The 16158-nt window shown below is 42.4% G+C and overlaps 3 protein-coding genes across 3 annotated transcripts; 2 read left to right on the top strand and 1 right to left on the bottom strand.

The window, feature by feature from the left end:
- LOC306971663 (E3 ubiquitin/ISG15 ligase TRIM25-like) lies at positions 1–1629 on the top strand (the record flags this gene model as incomplete). Its single annotated transcript, XM_079568008.1, has 1 exon — positions 1–1629. One exon carries the CDS (start codon positions 1–3, stop codon positions 1627–1629), a length of 1629 nt encoding a protein of 542 aa, XP_079424134.1.
- Positions 1630–4123: 2494 nt separating this feature from the next.
- zdhhc12a (zDHHC palmitoyltransferase 12a) lies at positions 4124–8915 on the bottom strand. Its single transcript, XM_079568806.1, has 5 exons — positions 8631–8915; positions 7739–7878; positions 7511–7591; positions 7224–7390; positions 4124–4581 (listed from the first exon to the last, which is right to left on the bottom strand). The coding sequence occupies exons 1-5, from the start codon at positions 8746–8748 to the stop codon at positions 4263–4265; spliced, it is 825 nt and encodes a 274-aa protein (XP_079424932.1). The 5' UTR covers positions 8749–8915; the 3' UTR covers positions 4124–4262.
- A 115-nt stretch (positions 8916–9030) lies between these two features.
- Positions 9031–15695, top strand: LOC306971936 (SWI/SNF-related matrix-associated actin-dependent regulator of chromatin subfamily B member 1). The gene is made up of 9 exons (XM_079568375.1): positions 9031–9175; positions 10882–10993; positions 11134–11260; positions 11338–11475; positions 11635–11762; positions 12402–12568; positions 14187–14377; positions 15245–15376; positions 15492–15695. Exons 1-9 carry the CDS (start codon positions 9038–9040, stop codon positions 15529–15531), a joined length of 1173 nt encoding a protein of 390 aa, XP_079424501.1. The 5' UTR covers positions 9031–9037; the 3' UTR covers positions 15532–15695.
- Positions 15696–16158: the final 463 nt, after the last annotated feature.

The raw sequence follows: 16158 nt of genomic DNA on the forward strand, positions 1-16158 counted from the left end.
ATGGCACAGCAAACCCTTGACCAAGACGACTTTACTTGTTCCATCTGTTTGGATTTACTGAAGGATCCAGTGACTGTTCCCTGTGGTCACAGCTACTGCATGAAGTGTGTGAAAGAACACTGGGACAAAGAGGACGAGAAGCAGGTTTACAGCTGTCCTGAATGCAGAGCGAGCTTCAGCTCCAGGCCTGTGCTCGGCAAAAACATCATGTTTACAAGTTTATTGGAGCAGCTGAAGAAGACTGGACTCACAGCGCCCCCTGCTGACCGCTGCTATGCTGGACCTCAGGATGTGCCCTGTGACGTATGTACTGGGAGGAAGCTGAAAGCTGTCAAGTCATGTCTGCAGTGTGTGGCCTCATACTGTGAAAGCCACCTCCAGCCTCATTATGATGCTGCAGTGTTACAGAAACACCAGCTGGTGGCGCCCTCTAATAAACTGCAGGAAAACATCTGCTCTCAACACGACGAAGTGAAGAAGATGTTTTGCCGCAGCGACCAGCAGATCATCTGCTACCTCTGCTCTGTGGACCAACACAAGGGCCACGACATGGTGTCCTCAGCCGCAAAGAGAGCCCAGAGGCAGAAACAGTTGCCGGCTCAAAGGACCCTGCTGCTCCAGAGCCTCCAGCAGAAAGAGACAGACCTGAAGAGCCTCCAACAGGAGGCCCGGGACATCAGCCGCTCTGCCCAGACAGCAATGCAGCACAGTGGGGACAGCTTCACAAAGATGGCCCTTCTCCTGGAGAAAAGACACTCTGAAGTGGAGCAGCAGATCCGCTCTGAGGAGCAGATCCAACTGAAACAAGTCCAAGAGCTACAGGACCAACTGCAGCGGGACGTCACTGAGCTGAAGAGGAACATCTCTGACCTGGACACACTGTCCCTCACACCAGATCACAACCAGTTTCTACAGCTCTATCCTTCACTGTCCACAGACCCACAGAGGACAGAGCCAATCAAGATTCAGAGAGGGCCACGCCGCTGCTTCGAGGATGTGACCAGAGCTGTGTCCGAGCTCAAAGACAAACTAGAGCTCAGTCTGCAGTCACCAACTGAACCCACCTCCAGAGAGGACTTCTTACAGTATTCAACAAAGATCACTCTGGACCCAAACACAGCATTTGGAAATATAAAACTGACTGATGGAAACAGAAGAGCAATATTTATGAAGGAACCACAGAGTTATCCAGATCATCCGGAAAGATTCAATTCCTGGACTCAGGTCCTGAGCAGAGAGAGTCTGACGGGCCGCTGTTACTGGGAGGTGGAGTGCAGCGGGAGGTGGGTTGGTTTAGCAGTGTCATACAAAGACATTCAGAGGAAAGGAATCTCCAATGAAACTGCATTTGGAAACACTGATAAATCCTGGGCCTTACACTGTAACAAAAGCAATGTCAGTTATTCATTTTGTTTTAACTCAGTCCAGTCTGAGATCTCTGGTCCGTTCTCGTCCAGGATCGGGGTTTACCTGGACCACAGTGCAGGGGCTCTGTCGTTTTACAGCATTCAGGACCGAACCATGACCCTCCTCCACAGAGTCCAGACCACGTTCACTGAGCCGCTCTGCGCTGGAGTCGGACTTAAGTGGTTTCCTGGAGACACAGCTTATTTCCCCAAACTAAAGTAGAGGCTTTGTCCTTGAGATTGTCTTTGTGCCGTATGTTTGACTAATGCTGAAGGTTTTTTGTGTAATAATAATTTGTTATGACAGTGGCACAGATGGTAGAGCGGGTCGTCTCATGATCGGAAGGTCGGGGGTTCGAATCCCACCTCCTGAAAGTGCACATTGTCGTTGTGTCCTTGGGCAAGACACTTCACCCACATTGCTCCCAGTGTCTGCGTACATTGGTGTATGAATGAGTGAGTGGATACTTGCTGTAAAGCGCTTTGAGTGTCTAATGTAGGTGGAAAAGCGCTATGTAAGTTGAGACCAGAATCAAAATAGATTTTTAACATACTGATATATGCTTCAGTTTGCACAAAGACCGATGCAAATTCTTAATTTAAAGAGGGTGCAATAGCGCTCCCTGCTAAAAGAATCACCATATTATAATACTGCATTCCAAAAACGAAAACACCATAATCGAAGACTGGGAGAGAAAAAGGGCACCATCTCGTCCCTTGCTCTGTTCAGGGCGGTCGGTGAGGGCCGATAACTCCCGCTTGCGGCTACATTTACAGTATATTAGCAATGGATACCAATGTTTTTCATTCTCATGACATCACCATTTACTACTCACTGTTTTGTAACAAAAAAAGTAATAATTATAATTGAAACAACCACTGTTTTTGTTGCAGATTGTAAAGTGTCTCAGGGCATGCTTTAAGCTGTGCAAACATAATTATCTTTACATGCTCTTACATTGTAACTGTAACCAAAAAATAAATAAATAAAGTCACAAATCTTTATTTATGTTCAGTCAGTTATGATCGCACGAGAGAAAATAATGTTTTTGACAATTTTATGTTTTTCTTTAATGTCTGATTGTAGTGTGTCGTGCTTTGGTGGTGATTGCTGGAAGTCGTCACACAGACTGGGAAAACTTTAAAGGTTTCTCTTGCTGGTATTTCCGCTTCCAATTTTTGTCTTTACAGTCATTTGGAGATACGACATCCTGCTGAATCTGAGCGTGTGGCCAATAAACTGTAGCTAGAACACTGGCAGCTTTTACAACTGTTGGCTCAATTGTGCTGGATTCCCTAAATTAATATCAATTCATTTGTACATCACTTTTAGGCCTCTATGTCTCATGTCTCCTACATCGCTGTATCTCTATCATCTATTATATTTGAAGACAAAGCCTTAAATACAGTAAAGCAGAGTCTGGTTTCACAAAAAAAGATTGAACCTGGGCAGGCTAGATTATGTCACAAATGTTACAATCATGTCAAACTGTCCACTTGAAGGTTTTGTCACAGTCATGGGTTTTGAACAGTTAACTCAACTCCAAACAATGTGAGCTGGAATCACATTTGTTCATAGCTACACAACTGCTGCAACAGTGACATCTATTGCTTTAGTTAGTCCTTTGCTCTGAGACGAAAATATTAACCAGTGGAAGTGGGTTTATTATGTCCTGGTTGGTGGATCCTCGTATGGACGAACAAATATTCAAGATTCAAGATATTTTATTTGATATTATATTTCTCTCATCCTTGATTGTGGAGCGGGGGGAGGGGTAGGAGGGAGGGCATGGAGTTCAGCTTCCCGATGGCCTTGTTCAGTCGACTGGAACTGGCCCGTAGATTCCGCAGTCACCTCCCTGAAGGCAGTACTTTGAAGAGACTGTGTGATGGGTGCGTAGGCTTTGCGGGTGAGACGTTTTGTCCATTTCTCTTTCCTCTGTTCAATGAAATGAAATGAAGAAATACATTTGGTGCCATTTTTGTCTGCATTTGTGGCATTTAAATGTACTATTTGGGCAATGAAAATAGCATTAAAAAGCCTGTATAAGTCTGCATTAGGTACGGTGTATTTGCACATTAGTTATGCCGTAATTTCCTCCAATTTATGAAACTATATGACGGCCAAAACACCTGCAACTACACGGACAGCTTTGCTCCTTCTTATAAACCTTTATTACACGTATACAGTTGTCAGACTTTGCTCTTTAATGTGTAGTTACCTTTACTTACACGTGTCCCTTCTTTTCCCCTGTATCTACACATGGAACTCACGGGCTGTAATCGTAAGTGTTACCCCACCTTTTTATTAATTAGCAATTTAGATTTAATCAAGGTCCACTGTTTTATGGAGCTTCTCCCACATGAACAAGACAAAAGTGATGATGAATTATTTTAGTCAATGAAATTAGCATTGAAAACAAGAAAGGTATCAAAATGTAATGCACAAAAACTAGAGGTCGACCGAATGGGGGATTTTTATTGGCCGATGCCGATATGCACAGCCGATATTTTCAGCCGATTTTCCAAATGTCTGGTTTATAATCCTGTAAAAACAAATATGTGGCCACTCCAGCAGTGACCGATTTATTTTATTACTTTAGGTGATTCAATCATAGTTTCTGTCCCAGCTTTGATTAGTTGCCCTTAGCATTAGCATACCTTCTTGGGAGATGTTGTTTTGATTTGACGTTATGTTCGAATCATTATGCTCTGTTATTCACAGAGTCAATTATGGAAAGGTAAATACAGTATTATATCCACAATTTTAGAGCTTTTAGAGTTTGATATTTAGTTCGACAACCAGGCAAAGGGAAGTCAGTTCAAACCACACAACAAGTCCACAGTTCTGAGCCTTCAAACCGAGTTGGTGTTTGAGTTTTTGTAATAAACGTGTTCCCAGATTTCGGCGCGGCAGAGGCAGCAGAAGGTCCAGAGGTTACAGAGGACGCCACGATCGAAGGGGTTTTCCTCGTCGGACATGTTTTTCAGATACGAGATGCGGTGACGGGACATGAACTCCCACGTGGTGCTGTTCACGGAGGCGAGGTAAAGGTGGCATCCCAGAAGAATCAGGACGACCAGCGAAAAGACACCGACCACCGACAGCGCCCCCAGCAGGAAGACGTGAAGCCTGAACCAGTGCTCCCACGATGCAGCGGGAGAGAACCCAGACCTAACGAGATGTGGAGAAACGACATTGTGAATATAAACTGCGACTAAATTGGAATTTGTAGGATGCACTTATGGTTTGAAGAAAGACAAAAAGTGAACTTGGGTTGCAGATGAAGACCAAGCTCAAGTTTTAGGATTTGTGAACACATGCTTAAAGAGTTCAGTCACAGAACTAAATAGGGTTGTGTTTATGAAATATTTACAAAATATCTCACCCTATCTGTATAAACTATGCCCTCTACCTTGTTTGGCAATGGAGCAGGGAGCGCCAACATTTGTGGTCCAAACTCATCCCTAAAATCTTGTAAATTCCTCGGCTGTCTGCATGAACACCATACCTACTGTGAAATATGGAGGTTGTTCGCTGATGCCACTGGCTCCAGCAGAATAAAGTGAAGGTCCTGTTAGTGGCCATCTCAGTCTCCTGACCTCAGTATCATTGAACCACTGTGGGGAGAGCTCAAACCTGCAGTTCATGCAAGACGGCCCAGGAATTTACAGGAACTGGAGGCTTTTTGCCGAGAACAATGGGCTGCTTTACCATTAGATTATATACATACTGCACAAATCTGGCCTTTATGAAAGAGTGGCGAGAAGAAGCCATTTAAAAACATAAGAAGTCCCGTTTGCTGTTTGCCAGAAGCCACATGGGGGATACATCAAACATGTGGAAGAAGGTGCTTTGGTCAGATGAGACCAAAATTGAACTTTTTGGCCTAAAGGCAAAATGCGTAAAAGTAACACTGCACATCACACTGAAAACACCATCCCCACTGTCAAACATGGTGGTGGTAGAATCATACTCTGGGGGTGCTTTTGTTCTGCAGGGACAGGGAAGATGGTTCGAGTTGATGGGAAGATGGATGGGGCCAGATACAGGGCAATCTTGGACGAAAACATGTTGGAGTTTGCAAAAGACTTGAAACTGGGGCGGAGGTTCACCTTCCATCAAGTCAACGACCCTAAACACAAAGCCGGGGCATCGATGGAATGGTTCAAAACAAACTGTATCCATGTGATAGAAAGGCCAAGTCAAAGTCCAGACCTAAATCCAATCGAGAATCTGTGGAAAGATCTGAAAATTGAGCTTCACAAGCGCTCTCCATCTAATCTAACTGAGGTAGAGACAAACCCCAACATAGTGGCAGCTGTAATTGCAGCAAAAGGCGGTTCCACAAAGTATTAACTAAGGGGGGTTAGATACTTTTGCACACCCCGCATGTATCACTTAGCGTGTGTCATTTACATAAAACTTCAATTAAATATATTTTAGGGCCGGGAAAATGATCGCGTTAACGAATTGCGTTACAGCGTGCTCCGCCCGCGCAGCTGCCACGCACATGCACGGAGGGAGTAGGGTAGAGACAGGTATCACGCATTCATCGCTCTGTTTGTTTGTATCCTTCACAAAGTACATAGACTAAAAGAGAGAGCGAGTCAGCCCCTCCCCTATAGAGACCTGCTACCACCAAATGCCCCCAATGTGACTACATAATGTTAAAGGAACAGGCCACCGTGTTTACATACTGAGATATGTTCTTACCTTAGCTTTGACGAGTTCTTTAGGACCTGTCTGATCTTCACCCGTGCCTTCAGTCACGTAAACACAGCGCAGACGGCGTTAGCATTTAGCCTCTCCCTCTCTCCTCTTTAAAAAAAAAAGTGGATTTTCTAAGCGGATAAAAGGGGGAACTATATTGTAAGGCGTAATAATACCAGGAGTAATTTGACATCCGCGCAGTAAAGTGAAGATTACTGCGTGGATTTCGAACTACTCCTGGTATTATTACGCCTTACAATATAGTCCCCCCTTTTATCCGCTTAGAAAATCCACATTGTTTAATTTTGTGTAATTATACTTTGTAGTGGAACACTTCACGTAACCATATTTAAATAGGGAAAACGTGGAAGAGCTTGGTAGCTTCTATCTTGACCAGTTTTGGAGCTATAGAGGAGAGAGGGAGAGGCTAAATGCTAACGCCGTCTGTGCTGTGTTTACGTGACTGAAGGCACGCGTGAAGATCAGACAGGTCCTAAAGAACTCGTCAAAGCTAAGGTAAGAACATATCTCAGTATGTAAAAACGGTGGCCTATTCCTTTAAAGCTTAAAATTAGAGTAGCCCTCACAATCATAAGTTGATAAAATGTCAATTCTTTTTATGCTAATAACATTTTCTATTCCTAATGTAACAATATTGATGCTTTGTACATTCTAATTGGATGTAATATTATTGAAAATATATAGCAACTGTAGGTTTCATATGTGTCCTCACGTTTGAGCTCATGTGTCCTGCACTTCAGTGTCATAGAACTGATGACCCTCAGTGAGGACCAGCACAGCAAAGGAAGGCTCATAGACGGGAAGCATTGAGCTTAAGAGAGATATTATTGTCTTTTTTCATTGCCAAAGTCAATTCTGGTCAGGCATTTCATGATGGCAATAATTAATCGCGATTTAATTTTTAATCGGATACTTATAAAACTCACTGTACGTTAAACGCGGATGGGAGGAGTTCACACGAGACCATAAACCAGGCCATATGTGTCTCTGCTCACTTCACTTCGCAAACATACACTCTATCAATACTGTTTCCCACATTATCACAACCATTACTGCTACTATTACGACTTTTGAATACGTACAGAGCGATATGCGTGGCCCAGAGCAGAGTGAACAGCTGAACACCGAGGTACAGCACAAACACACGGTGGTTCCTTTCCCCGACGCAGTTACTGATCCAGGGACAGTGGTGATCGAAGCGACGCACGCAGTGACCGCAGGAGGCACAGTGACGCGCTCTCATCGGCTGCTGCAAAACAAACACGGGAAGACGGCAAGTGCTTGTTTACTTTGCATTTTTGTCAACTCCCTTAAGATTTAGGGAGAAAATAAACATATAAAAGAAAGAGTCTCCAGAGCAGCAATTTACCAGGAGGATACAGTATCCACAGCGGCGGAGACGAGGCATAGACGAATCAGGAATCATCTGCTCAGCTTCTTCAGGAGAGGCCTTAAAAAAAACAGTAGTTTATCTGAATTTCCTATTTCAACATGCCTCTCAGGTCTATTTCCTGAGACTAATGATCCATGAGAATAGAAGGTCGGATTTCAACTTTTTGATTTAGTTTCGTAACGTGAGTTGTAAATAGTTTCTAACCTGACTCTGAGCTGCGTCTTTGAGGACAAACCCAGGGTCCATTAAGGAAACAGCGAAGTACAAAAGCACCGACAGAACGACAAGGAGGAAAAATAAAACGGGAAGCAGCAGCTCTCCTCGCTCCTCACAGCGCCGCAGATCTGGGAAACAAGAGACACACGTCAATCAGGGTGTATACATACAGCCAAGTCAAATTTAATGCTTTTTAATGCCATTTTAAATGCCCAAATACTATATTTTAATGCCACAAGTGCAAAAAAAAGAAAAAAAAAGAACATACATTTCCTTTCTACGGAACAAGGGAAAGATAATTAGACAAAACAGGCAAGTTGTCAGCAAAAAACGGTGGTCTATTTCAGCACAAACAACAGCTGAACATCATTTTGGTATTTTCAATGAACATATACAGTAAAATGTGTTGAGCGATGTCATAATCTGCCAATAAATCTAGATTTAATGCCAGTTTACTTAATGCTTTTCAATGTCATTCAAGGCCTTGATTTTGGCACAATTAACTTAATGATTTTTCTTGAGAAGCATTATATAAGACTTATGTATAACTAAAGCCCAGTGCAAACCCTGTCAATGCAGATTGGTCTATTTAATTGACATTGGACTTTTATAAACGTGAAGTTTGACCATTCAATGAGTCTGAAGAAAGTCTAAATTTGGCCCACTCGCCCCACAAAGTCCCATTGTGTCTCCGTTTTTAAAGTGGTAATTTAATAGGTTCTAAACATATGCATCTTGTTTATCAAAAGTTGTGTAAAGCCTAGAGTGTAAGGAAATACCGGCAGCACTTTGTTTGATATGTAAAGTGTGAAGTGTGAAGCCTGTTAGTGAATGTAGATCACTCTTGAGCCTACCACAGTACTTCATCTCAGAGTCTTACCGGTGTCGTGTAGGAACAGGACCAGTGTGATGGACCAGGTCAGAACTGTGTGTGCGGCCCGAACCCACAGCCCACTCCTGAACACACTCCGAACCATCTCCTCCGACCCTCCGCCCATGAAGAAGGCCAACTGCAAAACCTTTCACTCAACGTGCCATTTTAATCATTTTAAAACTTGAATCATCGCTTCTTCTTTTTTTTTCTTCCTTTTTCTTTTTTTTTTACGTTATCAATAATGAAGACTACGCGCAAATGTTTTAAAATCTTTCAAACTATCTTCATAGAGGTAAATGATACAATTAAATTCCACTAACTGATATTTACTTTACATTACTTTTTCTCGACACTTCCTTGTTTTGATTTCGCTACGGGAACCGGCGAAGGACACGCGAGGTGGCGGTGCACGCATGCGCAGTGGGAGCCGCGGAGCTTTGTTTTCGGTGCTAGCCCATGGTGCTAACATGGCGCTCAGCAAAACGTTTGGGCAAAAGCCGGTGAAATTTCAGCTGGAGGAGGATGGGGATTATTACATGATCGGCTCAGAGGTTTGTTGTTAACGCGTTTATTAAGTCGAAAGTGCGTTATGTTGATTTAAAGGCAGAAATGTGTGGTTTAGTTGTGACCGGTTTGTATGCTAACCGCAGCAGCTAACATGCTAACAGAAAAAGACATGCCCCGAAAGCTGTATTTTGAGGTGATTTTGACAAGCTGTGACTTTTTAAAAATCGGGCTTTGATTGAAAACATATATTCACTGCTACCAATGTAATGGTAACTGTGGTTGAGCTGGGGAACACGGAGTTGACTGATAAATGATGCGGAGTGAACATTTGTTTTGACATTTGCTACGATTCATTAGGAACCCTGTTTCATTGTTTGCAATAATTTGTGTATATCTGGCGAATTTTAACACAAATAAGGAGTCCCATTTACTTTGTTTTCAATTTGAAGGTTTTTTTTAATAAGATTTATTAAATGGTCGTCTTGAGACAAGTATTGATAAAAAAAATAAAAGTACAAAGTTGAAAGCAGTAAATAATTACCAACAAGGCACTTGGAGGCGGGCAGTTAATCATCACAGCAATATATTGTAATGAAATAAGTAAAACATCCGAAATGCATTAACTAGCAGAACCAGTGTTTAATTCGTGTAATAAATAAAGACTGAATAAAAATGAAAAGTGGGGACAAAAAATGATTAAACTTCCAGCCAAAGAGTTTGAAAGAGCTTTGTATCATTTAAATTTGATGCTCAACGAAGAAGTCTCGGCCTAGACAAGCTTCAAGAAGCTGTGCAGCTTGATTAAATATGTTTGAATGAAATAATATGAATATAACATGAAATAAATGAATTGCTATATTTTGTCAGTTAAATGTATATATAATGTTGGACGACTAAATCTTAAAGCTTGAAATATACTGAATAGAACAGTTTTTGTTTATTTTATGGAGAATCCATTCACAATACACACATTCATATGTGTTATTCATATGTTGTTTCAGTTCCGTTCACCGCACTGAAACGGCACTTCTCAAATTTACTACGACTTTCTCATAGCTTCTGACTCCGTTTTACTTTCCATTCTTATTCTCCTCGACCTCACCATAGATTTCGACACGCTTTTTCACTCCACTCGCCTTCACAGAGTGTCTTCTATGACCCACACACCCCTCGCTTGGCTCACTTCCTGTCTTTCTGGTTGCACACAATTCATTCACCTGAAATCCCACAAGTCCCTATCCCTGCTGGTGTGCCCCAGGGCTCTGTCCTCTACATTCATCCACTCTGTCACATCCTTCGTAAACACAATATCCATTTCCAGTGCTACGCGGATGACGCCTTGCTTTACAGTAAGTGACCACCTCCACATCACCACACCTGCTCCTCCTCCACTCTCCAGCTCTCTGTTCCACCGGCCAAACTCGTCACCATGGGGCACAGAGCATTCAGCCGCACTGCTCCCCAACTCTGGAACTTTCTCCCTCTTGATCTCCGTGCCACTCTTTAAATCCAGACTCAAAACTCACCTGTTCAGACAGTCCTACACCACCTAGTCACGCACTCACCATCTCAATGTGGTTCCGTTTTATTCTGTTTATCCTGTTTTATTGTTTTTATGACTCCGGTGTACAGTGTTCTTTCGGCGTTTTGACAGACGCTTTTATATAAAATGTATTATTATATTATTGTTATTGTAACGTTAATAAAACTTGACCTTGAAATGTACTGAGTGAGTATTCTTCGTCCGTAGGTGGGTAACTACATGCGCATGTTCAGAGGCTCCTTGTATAAAAGATATCCATCGTTATGGAGGAAACAAGCTTCAGTTGAAGAGCGAAAGAAGATTGTCGAGTCGTCACACGGTCAGTGCAATGAGTGTACTTTCTGCACCTGTTACACGTTGTCCTATTGTTGTATTTGCACTACCTTGTCATATCCGCTCTCTACTTCTTCTGTTTTTTATCCCCCAACTCTTTATCTCAATACTAATGGTCTGCTTCAGATCACGGATACACGCAGTTGGCCACCAGTGTGACTCTGTTGAAGGCGTCTGAAGTGGAGGAGATTCTTGAAGGAAATGATGAAAAATACAAAGCTGTGTCCATCGCAGAGCCTCCTGCGTACATCAAGTATGACGCGTGTTAAATACTAGAGAGTGATTTGAAAGTTCCTATAAGCTGACATTGGTTGTTATTGTGTGTTATAGGGAACAGAAGGCAAAGAGGAACAGCCAGTGGGTTCCGACTTTACCAAACAGCTCTCACCACCTGGACGCTGTTCCCTGCTCCACAACCATCAACCGCAGCCGACTCGGGCGAGACAAGAAGAGGACGTTCCCACTTTGGTAACTTTGGAATTGAATAAGAAGCATAATTAATAATTTTAAGGCTCTTGAGGGGAACGATTTCTGTCTGTGTTTTCCCCCGTCTTTTGCTATAGTAAAAAAAAAATGCTGTTTATTGCTTTTCTTTTACATTTTTCTCCATGTCTGTCTTTTCCTCAGTTTTGACGACCATGATCCGGCCGTCATTCACGAAAATGCCACTCAGGCTGAAGTGCTGGTTCCCATTCGCCTTGACATGGAAATTGAAGGACAGAAACTCCGAGACGCCTTTACTTGGAACATGAACGGTACCTGCAATATGGCATTTGACTTCACTGACTTCTGTGAGCCTTAAGTATTGAGTAAACGTCATATATAGAGTTTGGAATGAAATGTCATAAATTCACTGTGGCCATGAAAATATACATTGCCATACATTAAAAACAGTACAACTATGCACATTCTCAGTCATCCAGGTAGTTAATTCTATCTAGAAAGAGTTAAAACAAGACAACTTTGGATGGAGAGTGAAACTTTTGCCTCTGTCCAAAAGTTTAGTGGCCCCTTTTTAACCCTTACAATATTGCATTGGCTAAAAACCAAAATAAAAAGTGCAGAAAAGAGCTGTGGAACAAGTTCATGGCTGCTGGGTCATTTCTGGTAAAGACACCTTACACATCGTCGTGTCCGAAGGCTTTTATGTGAACGATAACTCCAGTATTTTATATTTCCCATAATAAACTGCTTTAAAATGTCTAATCTAGGTTTCTCCTGTACTATGCAAATTATTTAGCATTATTTCTATAATTCACGGTCAAAACGTATAGTATACTGCAAAGTGGGGCATGCTTCCACCCAAAAATGAGGAGTTTGGCTGCTTATTGACAGAATGTTGTAAGTTTTTTCCTCAACTCCCCTGACTGACCGTGGACGTGTCGTTTGTCCAGAGAAGCTGATGACTCCGGAGATGTTCGCAGAGATCCTTTGTGACGACCTGGACCTGAATCCTCTGGCGTTCGTGCCGGCCATAGCCTCCGCAATTCGACAGCAGATCGAGTCCTACCCCACAGACAGCATCCTGGAGGAGCAGACGGACCAGAGGGTCATTATAAAGGTTAGTGCCAAAATGTTATTGAAGGGTATTATGTTCAGTTTTAGTTATGTTTGCATATGGTTTTAAATAGGGCTTACGGACTACCGTAAATTCTCTAATACTGGCCTGTATTCCATTAGAGGCCGGGTCTCTGACAGAGGCCGGGTTCGCGGCTGGCGGAGGCAAATTTAAGCCGGTCTCTAAAACAGGCCGGGGCTTTTATTAGAAACTATAGCGGTAGAAATATTCCCCATGTTAGGAATTTGTCTCATACTCGTGTAAAAGAAAACTCACGTGCAGGAAGTAAACAAACGGGAACTCGGGCTGATGGGGGACGCTGCGGAGGAGCTGATCCGAGCGTAACTTTGACACAGATTTAGCCACTTTTCAAACCTTCTGTGACGATATTTGGAAACAAGGCAACAAATGTTGTGTGACCCTCCAGGGTTTTAATAAAGTCTCCATTGCGTCTTCAAAGCACGTCCAGCTGCTCCGTGTGCAGGTCAGTCCCACGCCTCAAAATAACTCCTCCCATCAGCGCGAGCGTCTCGTCTTCTCTCGGGTCAGTCTCATGATCGATCACAAACACAAACGCTCCGTCTAAACCAGGGGTGGGCAATTCATTTTCAAAAGGGGCCACATGAGGAGCCTGAATTGAGTCGGAGGGCCGCACCAACAATAACTCAAACTTATATCGGGATATAAGTATAATATATCGGGAGTGTATCGCCGGGGTCCATGAACAAAAGCTCCAAAATAAAAAAAATGTTTTGATTGGGAAAATACATTGAGGACTTTTTTTCAATAAATCTATAATGATGAGTCTGGCAGGACTGTAGCCTCATAACAACGGCTTACACTTTACAAGCCTGTGTCACAAGTCTCTGCTACTTTGTAGTCAATATTCATTCACTCCGCACTCCGTGGTAGTAAGCTACTATTGTAGCCACAGCTGCCCAGGGGCAGACTGTCCATTTCCCACTTGCAAGTCACACAATGTGTTGTTTATATCCTTATATCTTATTATGCCAGTGCCCTTTGCTGGACACCTGTGGAATTCTTTACTTTTATTCTTATTTAATCTGCCCCCTAGTGGCTGGAGTGAGCATTCTGGTAATAAAAAATAAAAAAAATCATAACTCCGCACAGGAATGAGCTAGAGACTTACTTTTTTTTTTGACATGCTTATGAATTTATGCCCTACAAGTTATGGGCCGGACTGAATCATCTCGCGGGCCGGATGTGGCCCGCGGGCCGTACTTTGCCCAGGTCTGGTCTAAACTCACCTTTTACACAAGATAACAACAAATAATCCGGTCCGCGGTAAAAACAAAACAGAAACCTGCAGTGACATTGATGTCAATGCTTCGCTAACAGCAACGAAACACTTCCTGTTGTCCCGACAATAAATGAACCTAATATTTTAGGTCCAAATGGACACAAATCTCGTTTTTCTTCGGTTTTCCTAGAAATAAAGGCCTGTCTCTAATTGTGGCCTGGTTCCAATAAAGGCCTGGTCCTAGATGCCCTTGAGTAAATAAAGGCCCAGGCCTATATTAGAGCATTTATGGTATTTGTTGTTCACACAATATTTGTCTTGTGTTCAACAATAACTGAATGGGTGCTGTTTTTCCTGCAGCTGAACATCCACGTGGGAAACATCTCGCTGGTGGATCAGTTCGAGTGGGACATGTCGGAGCGCGAGAACTCTCCAGAGAAGTTTGCCCTGAAGCTGTGCTCAGAGCTGGGCCTCGGAGGAGAGTTTGTGACCACCATCGCCTACAGCATCAGGGGCCAACTCAGCTGGCACCAGAGAACCTACGCTTTTAGGTACAAACACTCTGCAGGTCATGTGTGGGAAGAGTAAGGCACTGACGCTTCCTATTGAGAGTGGTAATAGGAGATTACGAATGTGTACAGCAGGGGTATCAAGCTCATTTGCACCGGGTCCATAAATGGAAACATAAGCTCTATTCGCACGGGATTAGAATGATTTAGGGACCTCAGGTAAAAAGGAAATATGACTGACGTCCTCAGAGTTTCTGCCCATGGGAATCTGTCATGTCGGTAATTTGGAAGGTACCTTTCGGGTAATACTACAAACTCCACCTTCCCCAGATAATTCTAGTCCCGTGCGAATCGACATGTTGGAATTTGGAAAGTTTTTAGTAAAAATAAGGGCAAAATCAATTTAAAACGTAATTTTACCAATATATGTATGTCCACATTTAAGCTTTAAGTAATAATATCATGCTATCAAAGCGTTTCTCCAACATAAATGCTGTTTTTTATCAATTTAAAAAGCATGAAGAGACAAAGGAAGAAAAAAAAAGTACAGTCCTGTTGTCATGGCAACGTTGGACAGACCAATATGGCAGCTCTGAGGATGCGTTTGGTGCAAAGTTTAGACGGAGGAGACCGTTTCAGAGCGAACGTATTAAAGGAGAAAGAAAGCTGCTGTTTTTTTGGTCAGAGCAAAATCCCACAGACGTAAAGGAAAGCTCACATAAACCAACCTGAGAGTTATAATTCAGTGTCTATCCATCATCTCTGGGAAGAACTTAGCAAAAATGTGTGAAATACTGACATTGCTGATCCTGTGTGAATGCCCCTAAAAATGACCGACGTCCGCAGGTCATTCTAAGCATTAAGATTCTGTGTTTTTGCGCTAAAATCAAGTCTGCCCCGTCATTTCAGTGAAAACCCGCTGCCCACTGTAGAGATCGCCATCAGAAACACAGGAGACGCAGACCAGTGGTGCCCCCTGCTGGAGACACTGACAGACGCCGAGATGGAGAAGAAGATCAGGGACCAAGACAGAAACACCAGGTGAATATTTAAATGTTCAAATACTTATAAACTTTTCATAGCTTTTAAACCAAGGTCGCACAATTGATTAGTTTTAATGCAAATAAATGTGATGTGTTGTTTTGTTTTTTCCCAGGCGAATGCGGCGGTTGGCCAACACTGCTCCTGCCTGGTAAAATCCCAAGAATCACCAAGTTGTCATATTTTTTTTTTTTTTTCTACCATTATTGTTATTATTGTTATTACAAAATGCTGCCCGGTGACATGTTGTTTGCTCACTCTGACTGACTGGAACACAGGGACCCATCGCAGATAATATATTGTTTTGTTTTACATGTCGTATTTTGTACATTTGAATAATTCTTACAAAATAATAAAAAACAAGAACAAAATATTTGCCCAGGAGTCTATTCATTCAAGATAAGATGAGCCTTTATTGATCTCAACTTGTTACATCAGCTCTCAAGAAACATTCAGGAGGTGCAAAATAGACGGGTAATGTGCATGGAATGAATAAAACAGCACAGAATATTGTGACTGACACAGAGGTTATTTGCACATCTGTTTCAAGCCTAATAAATGTCGTTTCTTTACACTTTGGGTTTAAAACATGTGCTGTGGTGCACTCGGTCCACAACATTACAATTTATGTGAGAAGAAAAAGTACAGAGATACTATTCCATCTGATCCAAAAGTATGTTTTTGTGAGTCGATTTAGGATTTATAATCTCTGTTAATGCTCAAAGTTATTTTGTAAAAAAGATTATTTGTGCCACTAAAGTTGTTTACAAGGGGTATTATTT

Source organism: Gobius niger (genome assembly GCF_951799975.1).
Source record: "Gobius niger genome assembly, chromosome: 1".
NCBI classification, from domain to species: Eukaryota; Metazoa; Chordata; class Actinopteri; order Gobiiformes; family Gobiidae; genus Gobius; species Gobius niger.

What these genes read in the sequence shown, in the direction of transcription:
- zdhhc12a (XM_079568806.1), bottom strand. Translation starts at nt 8,748, where the DNA reads ATGGGCGGAGGGTCGGAGGAGATGGTTCGGAGTGTGTTCAGGAGTGGG. An exon ending in AAGACGCAGCTCAGAGTCAG is followed by an intron (nt 7,592 to 7,738) that starts GTTAGAAACTAT and finishes GTTTTTTTTAAG; the next exon opens with GCCTCTCCTGAAGAAGCTGA. An exon ending in GTGGATACTGTATCCTCCTG is followed by an intron (nt 7,391 to 7,510) that starts GTAAATTGCTGC and finishes TTTGTTTTGCAG; the next exon opens with CAGCCGATGAGAGCGCGTCA.
- LOC306971936 (XM_079568375.1), top strand. Translation starts at nt 9,038, where the DNA reads ATGCGCAGTGGGAGCCGCGGAGCTTTGTTTTCGGTGCTAGCCCATGGT. An exon ending in ATTACATGATCGGCTCAGAG is followed by an intron (nt 9,176 to 10,881) that starts GTTTGTTGTTAA and finishes CTTCGTCCGTAG; the next exon opens with GTGGGTAACTACATGCGCAT. An exon ending in GAGCCTCCTGCGTACATCAA is followed by an intron (nt 11,261 to 11,337) that starts GTATGACGCGTG and finishes TGTGTGTTATAG; the next exon opens with GGAACAGAAGGCAAAGAGGA.